The 10,000-nt window shown below is 49.9% G+C and overlaps 1 protein-coding gene across 1 annotated transcript in view; it reads right to left on the reverse strand.

Annotated features, from left to right (window-relative positions):
* Window positions 1–10,000, reverse strand: part of kcnt2b (potassium sodium-activated channel subfamily T member 2b) — a gene marked incomplete at both ends in the record, with an annotated part of 51,485 nt that overhangs the window by 7,269 nt on the left and 34,216 nt on the right. Inside the window, 9 exons of the mRNA XM_080009680.1 lie at window positions 82–254; window positions 346–451; window positions 1,071–1,395; window positions 1,751–2,004; window positions 2,090–2,242; window positions 4,607–4,663; window positions 4,935–5,043; window positions 8,987–9,095; window positions 9,668–9,731. Of these exons, the coding sequence (XP_079865806.1) occupies window positions 82–254; window positions 346–451; window positions 1,071–1,395; window positions 1,751–2,004; window positions 2,090–2,242; window positions 4,607–4,663; window positions 4,935–5,043; window positions 8,987–9,095; window positions 9,668–9,731 (1,350 nt within the window). The remainder of the gene's footprint in view (window positions 1–81; window positions 255–345; window positions 452–1,070; window positions 1,396–1,750; window positions 2,005–2,089; window positions 2,243–4,606; window positions 4,664–4,934; window positions 5,044–8,986; window positions 9,096–9,667; window positions 9,732–10,000) is intronic.

Below are 10,000 nucleotides of genomic sequence, written 5' to 3' on the forward strand. Positions count from 1 at the left end.
CTCGCGGCACGGTGGTTGAAAGCCGCCAAATGTTTACGACGTCTCCCACCAAGCGGTATGTAGCACGGACATGGCCCTCACATGCTCTCCAGCAGCAGCACGATGGGGTTCAGCTCCTTCCGGGGTCGGTAGTACGCCCTCAGCGGGACGATGAAGTTGTACAAACCGTTCCCCGCGCTCTCCGCCGACACGATGATCAGCTTGTTCTTGAAGCCGTAGGAGCGAGCGTCCTCGAAGGGGACGTGGTGACACGCCTGCGGGAGGAAGACGACGGCGTCAGGGATGGAATACGGCGTACACGGAGGCGTCGTGTGGGGCGGGAAGGCGCTGGGATCCAGCCGGTACCTTGTCCATGCGCAGGCAGCAGAAAGGCATCTTTTCCTGGAGGAGGTGGCACAGGGCGGGGGAGCTTCCGATGTACGGAGAGTTCAGCGGATAGCCCTTCACCCACCTGAGGACACACACACACACATACACACACATACTGTACATACATACAATGCTGACCATCCCCTTGTTAGTCCACTTTTTTCCCACTCACTCACTCACTCACTCACTCACTCACTCACTCACTCACTCACTCACTCACTCACTCACTCACTCACTCACTCACTCACTCACTCCATTTAGCCAACCGTGTCATCAATGTGTGTCTTTGAATAGTTAACATCTGGTCCACGTCTGAATTCCCATTGAAATACATTGAAATTCAAAGAGATTGTATTATGCTCTTGGAACAGCACATGGGGTAAGATTTTGAAAGTTTGATGGTGTCAGAGGGGTCAGAGACTCCTGAAAGCCCCATCAGACAAAAGATATCCAACCGCATAATACAAATAAATCTATAATTTGAATATGATATTGATTCGTCCAGATATGATGTCTGAAAGAAAATGGGACCATGCATGAAAACGGTTGTTATTAGAAAGTTATGAAAGCAATACTCACGTAAATACTCTCGAATCGAAGCCGACAATCTGTACTTTAAGCCGAAGTTAATTGCTTGGTTGTCAATCAAAACATTCAGAGTAGTGAGCAAAAAACGGGAAACCAGCGGCTGAAACACTCACTCGCAGTGTCCCCCCCACCAGTGGGCCCTCTCGTCTCTGTCGCTGTCGTCCTTGTCGTCCTCTCCGCCCTCGTCCTCCGACTGGTCCCCCAGCAGGTCGAAGGTGGGGTTGTTGACGCCATCCACCAGCTCCAGGACGGGGGCGATGCTGTGCCGCCGCTCCTCGGCCGAGTCCGTCATGGCCGGTAGGGACAAAGTGTTCGCTCCTCCCATCTCGGCCCTGGAGCTGCTCCTGCTCCCCCTGCCACTGCCCAGGCCCATGGCCCCCGGGTCCTGGCTCTCCGGGCTGCTGTCGCTGGAGTCCTGCAGGTCCATGGCCACGGTGCCTGCAGCGGACAGTACACACACAGTCAGGTCACAAGATTTCAAAAGCAGAGTTGGGCTGGTAAATTGGAAGACTTCTCACATTGTCCAGCAGGTGGCGTGTTTGTAAAATCTACCACAGATGTTAAATCAACAGAACCAAATGAATGTGCGATTAACATTTCAGTCCGGAGAGAGTATCAGGATCAGATATCAGATATATTCCATTATGTCGGTGACGACCGCTCCACGCCAGCCCTATTGTGCGCTCAAATGTGAGAATCACATGTTTAATCAGAACTTCTACTTCCACCGGTCCAACAAAGAGACAAAGTGAATCACGGTGCGGTCGCAGCGTTCAACAGCGGACGGACTGACCCATGCTGGCGATGATGCTGTGGACGGGGAGGCGGGTGAGGCCGTGGTAGATGGTCTGCTGCATCCCCCGGGCGTTTCCTCCGGGGCCCCCCCGGGCAGGCTCCCGCTGGCCCCGGACGAACGCAGAGTTCTCCTCCTTGGAGATGTTGATATAGAAGCACATGTCGGAGGCGCCCATGATGTGGCAGGGCCCCGGGTTCAGCAGGATGTTAGTGGTGTCCAGTCGGCGAACGCCAATCAGACACACCCCGTACCTATGGCCACAGAGCGAAGCTGAGAAGCTAGAATCTGTTTATGTTCCGTGTTTGTACTTGTGTGTTGACAATGCACGGGACTAACTTTTTATGGGCATGGAAAGAGGCAAAGGTGAAACTCTTTCCCTGGTACTCCCCGAAAAATTTGCTCTCCTCCAGACGAATGTGATGCACCTCGTTGGCCGAGCAGCGCCGGTAGGTGCGCTGCCATTGATCGGCCGAACAGGCCCCACCCTCCCTGAGACAGCACGGAAAAAATGACTGGTCATGAGGGGACCGTGATGTTACTATTAAATTATTTGAATTACTTTCAGTACCCTGGATTCCCTCTAATGCTGCAATACTGATGTCTTGGTTGTTATAAATGTTTGTTATTCTGACTTCAAAATAAAAAAAAGACAAAAAACAAAAAAACACATTACAAAGCCTCCAGCTCAATACACTCATCAATACTACATGAAGGCGTTTTTATCTCTGCGGTCATAATAGCTTACATCTCTATCAGAGCGTCGAATCAATACGCCAATCAAAAAATAAATGCACTCAAGGACAGCTTAGCGCTCTGAACAATGGGACAGAGGTTTGCACGCCCTCCAAGGTAAGTGCACAATAGCTATCAGAGGCAATGCAGCTGGAGACGCGGAGGCTAAAAGGTGAGAATAGAAAGCAGGGGTGTTGGTGGAGGGGGAACGTGGCGAGTGTGGCCAGCCTGTGAAAAAAGGATGGCGTTACATAAACAGGTGTAATACATTTCAGAGTTAAGAGGAATGGTCTGCCAGACTGCCTTAACATTTCTGCACTTCAGGGACGTGCTCTTGCAGGGGAGGAATAAGGCAAACACTCGCTGTTTTTCAGCCGCACGGATCATAAATGTTCGGGCTTATAAAAAGGGTGGCTCTGCGTGGTTCCTGTGCCAGAAAGCAGGCTTTTATTTCCGCCGTAAACCTCACAGTGGGCAATTAAAAAAATGTATTATGACCCAGGTATGACAGACGAATACAAAAAAAATGTACTATTGCTAGGGGAGACTTTCTGCTATATTTAATAGTGATTAGTATTTTTATTATTAAAAGAGTTGACTAGTTAAAGTCTGTAACTAGATTAGGTGCAGTCTACTCAACTACATATACGCCATATCAGCCATAACATTAAAACCACTGACAGGTGAAGTGAATAACATTCCTCATCTTGTTCCAGTGGCACCTGTCAAGGGGATATACTAGGCAGCAAGTGAACAGTCAGTTCTTGAAGTTGATGTGTTGGAAGTAGGAAAAATGGACAAGTGTCAGGAACTTTGACAAGGGCCAAATTGTGATGGCTGGATGACTGGGTCAGAACATCTCCAAAACGACAGGTCTTGTGGGGTGGATGCAGTGTACGTTTCTTAGGTCTCCTTCAAAAAGGGACAGATTTGGATCAAACTCGTAAGACGGTCTGTCGGAACTGCCCCATTTCCAAATTGTATTCATCATGTTCGTGGGTACGTCGGTTCCATGACATCTATAGACTTCTGATGTCAGGAAAAATGGGCATGCGTAAGGATCCGAGCGACTTTGACAAGGGCCAAATTGTGATGGCTAGACGACTGTCTCTTGTGGGGTGTTCCCGGCAGTTGTTAGTACCTACCAAAAGTTGTCCAAGGAAGAACAACCGGTGAACTGGCTACAGGGTCATGGGCGGCTAGCCCGTCTGGTCCGATCCCACAGAAGAGCTACTGTAGCTCAAATTTCTAAGAAAGGTTAATTCTGCCATTATGGAAAGGTGTCAGAACACACAGTGCATCACAGCTTGCTGTATATGGGGCTGTGTAGCCACAGACCCGTCAGAGTGTCTATGCTGACCTCTGTCCACCACTGAAAGCACCTACAATGAGCAATGAAAGAAGGTGCCTGGTCTGATGAATCAGACCAGGCTTTTCAATCATGATGTGGATGGTGTGTGCGCATCGTTTATCTGTGGAGCAGATGGCACCAGGATGCACTATGGGAAGAAGGCAAGCTGGGGGAGGCAGTGTGATGCTCTGGGCAATGTTCTGCTGGGAAACCTTGGTTCCTGGCATTCATGTGGAATTTACTTTGACACGTACTACCTACCTAAACATTGTTGCAGACCAAGTACACGCCTTCATGGCAACGGGATTCCCTGAAGGAGGTGACCTCATTCAGCAGGATAAAGCGCCCTGCCACACTGCAAAATTGTTCAGGAATGGTTTGAGGAACATGACAAAGAGTTCAAGGTGTTGACATGGTCTCCAAATTCCCCAGATCTCAATCCGATGGAGCATCTGTGGGATGTTGCTAATGTCTTGGTGCCAGATACCACAGGACACCTTCAGAGGACTTGTGGAGTCCATGCCTCAACAGGTCAGGGCTGTTTTGGAGGCACAAGGGGGACCTACACAATATTAGTGGTGGTTTTAATGTTGTGGCTGATCGGTATATTTCTGTATCTATAAGAGAAAGCTCCCCCCTGATATGAACAGAGATGGAGGGATGCTTCAGGTCTGTGAAAAATCACAGAAAGATGATGAGACTGAGCTGCTGAGCACAAATCAAGACAAAAGAATTCACATCGAGCGTGAAGAAAGAAACATCTGATCGACCTTTCGAGAGGCTGAAAGGCCCCTGCACGTTGCCTGAAGGCCTCTTGGGGCGCTGTTCTAAAAGAAGAATGGCGATGGTAAGTGGAGGAGGGATAGTAAAAATGGTTGAATGGAGCTTGTCTGGGTCTCCCCAACTCTATTACTAATGGCCACTACAGTTACACAACCTGCTCTATGTGGAGGATAATAGAAACAAACTGGTAAGGGTTACTGACTGCACTATGACGTAGAGACGTTTAGAGAGGGGGAGAGAGAGAGAGAGAGAGAGAGAGAGAGAGAAAGAAACAAAATTATAAAAAAGAGAGTGCAGGGGCTTCAGTGTACTCACTGTCCTCTGGAGGAGTGGATCAACAGTGTGATGAGGGTGGAGGTGGCGGGGCACACACAGTTTAGAGCCAGCATGGCGTACTTAAACTCTTCTTCACAAACCACATGATCTGCAAGCCCGGGGAAACACACACACACACACACACATACATACGTTAGCACATTGAATGCAAATGCACCGTCGATTGTGTGTAGCACATGTGTGCCTGTTTGTGTGTGTGTGTGTGTGTGTGTGTGTGTGTGTGTGTGTGTGTGTGTGTATGTTTTTTGGGGTCGGTGGTGGCAACATCTCCTGGCAAATTAATTAACCAAAACACAAATACACATACAGCGGATGCTGGTGGAGTGGAGGTATTGTACCAGGATCAAAGATTAAATAAGTAGTTCAAGCTTTTTGTAAACACATTACGTGCAACATTAGGAATAAACGCCTCTACATTTACAGTACCAATCCAAGCCAACCCCCGTAACACGTAAGCACACACACACACACACCCACACACACACACACACACACACACACAGAAAACACACACAGTCACGTTTTATAATTGCACATTTCCAGAGGCTCTGGGAAAGGAAGCGGCCGTCACTGTATAAATGAAACACACAGGATATTTTTAATCCTGCCTCATTTTGGCGTCCTTCTGAGGCGGCATCCGCGTTAACCCCGCGGGTGGTGCTCCAGCTGCGTAACAGCCTTCTCTTTTCTCTCTCATCCGACCACCTTCCACCCTCTCCTTCTCCAAACACTTACCCCAGCCGCGGTGGCCGGTCAAAAAGCAAACTGAGCAAACACAGATAACGCTCCGCTCATCTCCCTGTTGCCTCCCAGGCGCCTCTTGGAATCGGGGCAAAGACCAATAGAGAGGCTTACGTCTCCGAACAAGGAATCAGGGAATAATGCCCCAGGTGTGATGCCCCCCCCTGCTGTGTAATTCTTGATTGCATTATCTGCGGTGGGGAGCCCGCGGGCGTATTAAGGCGGTCTTGTTTACCGTCAAATTTGAGCTCGGACTTAAAAACACAATGCGCGCCGAACTTCGAATATGGGAGGCAACCCCGTCTGAGCCTGCAATAGGAACCGGTTGGTTTGAAAATGAATAATAGGCTACTGGCCGGGTTGGAAGAAAAACGACAACAACAAAAAAAACAACCGACAACTCAGTTTTCATCGAATCAAAGGCTATGTGGGCTTGAAATTATGCAGCCAAACGGCACAGTGGCAGCGTTGTTCATCTTCTGTGGAAGCGCACATTTTTCGACGGCTCTGGATGGTACTTGACGACGCAGGTTGCAGACACCGACAGTGCAGATGCCCGAAATGGAAACAGGGCAGACTGTTTGAAAAAAACGTGGTAGAAGGTTGAAGAAATAAATGTTGATGTGCAGGATTTGTGGAAATGACAGCAAAGCAAATGTATTCCAAATTTACAACCTTGTTCTACTTCCACAAACATGTAGTGTCTGCATTCGGATGCACACATTTGAACGGAAACACACGCGCGCACACACACACACACACACACACACACACACAAACACACACACACACACACACACCTGTCGGATGGTGAAACCCATACAGAAACACACACACACACACACACACACACATACACACACACACACACACACACACACACCTGGCGGATGGTGAAACCCATACAGAAACACACACACACACACACACACACACACACACACACACACGCACACACACACACCTGGCGGAGGGTGAAACCCATACAGAAACACACACACACACACACACACACACATACACACACACACACACACACACACACCTGTCGGATGGTGAAACCCATACAGAAACACACACACACACACACACACACACACACACACACACACACGCACACACACACACCTGGCGGAGGGTGAAACCCATACAGAAACACACACACACACACACACACACACACACACACACACACACACACACACACACACACACACACACACACACACAAATACACACACACAAAGATACAGAACACAACAGCAGAACAAATAGAGAAAGAGACAAACAAAAATCCAATTTCTCATCCCCATGTCTTGTATCACTCCTCACTTTTGATACTGTCCCCCATGTGGGCCCTTCATATTCCCGCTTGGCGGCCCCCACAGTGCTACTCCTCCTGGTCTTCGCCCTGCCCTACATCCCGAGGTGCCCGGCCCCCGAACCCGGAGAAAGCAATTACCGCCCTGTAGTAGACACATCCCTACTACTCTTTTTTTTCCTCCAAACTGGATGTTGTTCTCTATATCGGTGTTAGAAGAGGGCTCTCCTGCGTGAGTGGCTATGTGCACTTTTTTACCCAGAATGCAATTACTGGAGGTCCTCACGTCCAACTGTTTGTTCGGCTAATTAAATCAGTATGATAGTTATTGTGTTTTTGGGAGCGGCGGCTGCCGTGGACCGTTATCGGCTCTTGTGGTCTGACGTCTGAAGGATCAAAATCAATTGACGGCAGGTACATGCCGCCAGCCGATTTGGTTATTAAAAAGCCAGGTCTCTCGGGCATTATCACAGGCCCATTGTACCCGGTAGAATCTGTTCTAATGAGCATTTTGCACTCGTCAAGCTTCTTTTTTTTTTAATGAACATCAAATGAAGTCTTGAGACTAAAGCTCATTTGAGCCTCCCACACAGGGTTCCTGGGTTTCCTCGTCGTTACTCAGCGACTGAACAGCAGCGCAACGCTCTGCGGGCACGTTATTGATGATCACCTCCTCTGGTTCCGATTCATAATCAATATTGCATCGCTGGAGGCCACGTGCCACTCCATTTATCCTATGCTGTGGCGTTTGTTCAGAATACAAAATGAGGAATTTAGGTGTTCAACACGGCGCCGGCCTCATGGCGTATAAAGAGAAGAGGCGGAGGGAGGAGGGAAACCGAAAAGCTGAGGAATGTTTGATGTACAGTAACCGGGGAGAACATACATGGTGAGATAGCGCGGCACATCAAAGCCGCGTGCAAGCGTTCGATGTTCCCGAGTTTCCCAGCGCAGCGGCAGGACACGCCGCCTCCATGGGGGGCCGGGCCGCTAATCTCGCAGATACTTTATACTTCAGAGTGAAAACCGGGAGACGCGCACGCATGCTAATTCATCAACTTGACCCAACCCCTTTGTCAAAACTAATAATAAAGCCGTTTATCAGAAACAGCGGCGCCGGAGGATAAAAGAGAGGTGGCTTGAAGGGGAGGGCTGCCGGCGGTGAGAGAGCGGCTCCTGCCCAGGAAAGCACAGCGGAGCGACTAAACGTAGATTTCCTTTGCCGCGGTCGAAAACTAAAAACGTGAATCATTGATAGAGACAGCTGGGATGAGGGCGGCGTGCTAGAACTGAGTTTGGTGTATTTTTTGGGGGCTGTAGGCAGAGCGATGTGAGAGAGAGGGAGGGAGAAAAGAGCGACGACAGTGTTAAAAAAAAAAATAAAAGTCGCGGATGCGATAGTTTACGTCCTTCTGCTCCTCCTCGCTCTCGCTTCCCCTCTCCCCGAGCGGATGATTGGCATTTCCCGTCAAGTGAGGGGGGAGACGCAGCTCGACACGGAAGCGGCGAAGGGAAGACGTCGCGTCTCCTATGTTCATAAGAGATCATGCGCCGGTAAGAGGGACGGTGAGACGATAAAACCCTAAATATCATGTTTGGGCGGGGGATACAAATATTTTCACCTGGACTTGCAGCCATGTTTGCCCAATCGCCCAACCTCTAAAACACGCTTATAGACATGGGGTCGAGGACGGGTGACCTCTGTAACTGAGCAATTCCAGTCCCGAGACGAGGCCTAACTACTTCAGAATTGGACCGGGAAGATCCAATTTTCACGGGGCCGGGCGTCTCACTCCCTGCATTCAGCCGTGATCAAATGAGAGGGGTTGACTCGGAAAAAAACCCCAAAAACAACCGGCGTGGACGGAGGTCAGAATAGGGCGGCCGACACAGACACACACACACGCGCGCGTCTTCCCCGCACGCCCCAATCACTCGCCGTTTACTTGACTCTGCACCCTGTGCCGACCTGCAAATTTGACGTGGAACTTGTTTTCGGGCTTGAGGATCTGGACGTAGAGGGGGCAATTTGGGGCAAAGTCTTTCACCGCCCAGGCTCGAAGGATGGTCTGATGGTCCTGATAGTGACAGAGGGAGAGAGAGACAGAAGGAGGACGGTAAGAGAGTAAGTTTTTTTCTCTCTTCAAGGAAGAAAGAAAAAACAAAACATAGGAGCAAAGCAGGGCAGGATTAGGGACAAGGAGAGAGACAACGGGGGCGAGAGAGAGGCCAAGGGAGGATGTATGCAATCATTAGCAGCATCAAGCGGGTTCTCCAACTATCGCTAGTTTGTCGCCCATCTAATAAAGCCCCACTAATAAGCCTGGCGTAAAGGATGGCGTAGCTATAGAACGCTCCTCATAACATTTTTATGGCCATGGAAAGCTGACATATTGTGTGTGTGTGTGTGTGTGTGTGTGTGTGTGTGTGCGTAGGAGGTCGGGGGATGGGGGCCCACAGGAAAAGTGCTGAATTAATTGACATTCAGCCGGCCATAGAACAGTCACGGTGTTCTGGAGAAGCGAAGCGGTGGAAGCGGCTTGGGGGAGGAGGTGTCAGCGTATGTGCGCTTGGATGCAAAAAAGAGAAGGCATAATGACACCCCCCGGAAAAAAAAAAGAAAAAAAAAGCAAGGAACGTAGAGACGTACGGCTGCAAAGCGGTCGACCTCAAAGCGGTTGCTGAGGATGAAGCAGGCTTCGGCGTCGTCCATCCTTCGGTCAGCGGAGCGCAGCGACAAGCGGGAACCGGTGGCGAGTCAGGAGAGGGACGAGGGAGAACAAGGGAGGCAATTATGTGAGGATCGAACAGAGAGAGAGAGAGAGGGGAAAAGGGAAGAGAAGAGGAGGCCAACACAGTATGGAGGGTAAGGACAAAAGAGTCGAGCGGGAAAGGCACAAGGCCAGCGGAACCCCGCGACAACACAGCAAACGCGTCCTTCAGGTTTTGCGCCGCTCGTGGGGGCGAGGAGAGAGGCGGGAAA

This window comes from Zeus faber (genome assembly GCF_960531495.2).
Source record: "Zeus faber genome assembly, chromosome: 11".
Classification (NCBI taxonomy): Eukaryota; Metazoa; Chordata; class Actinopteri; order Zeiformes; family Zeidae; genus Zeus; species Zeus faber.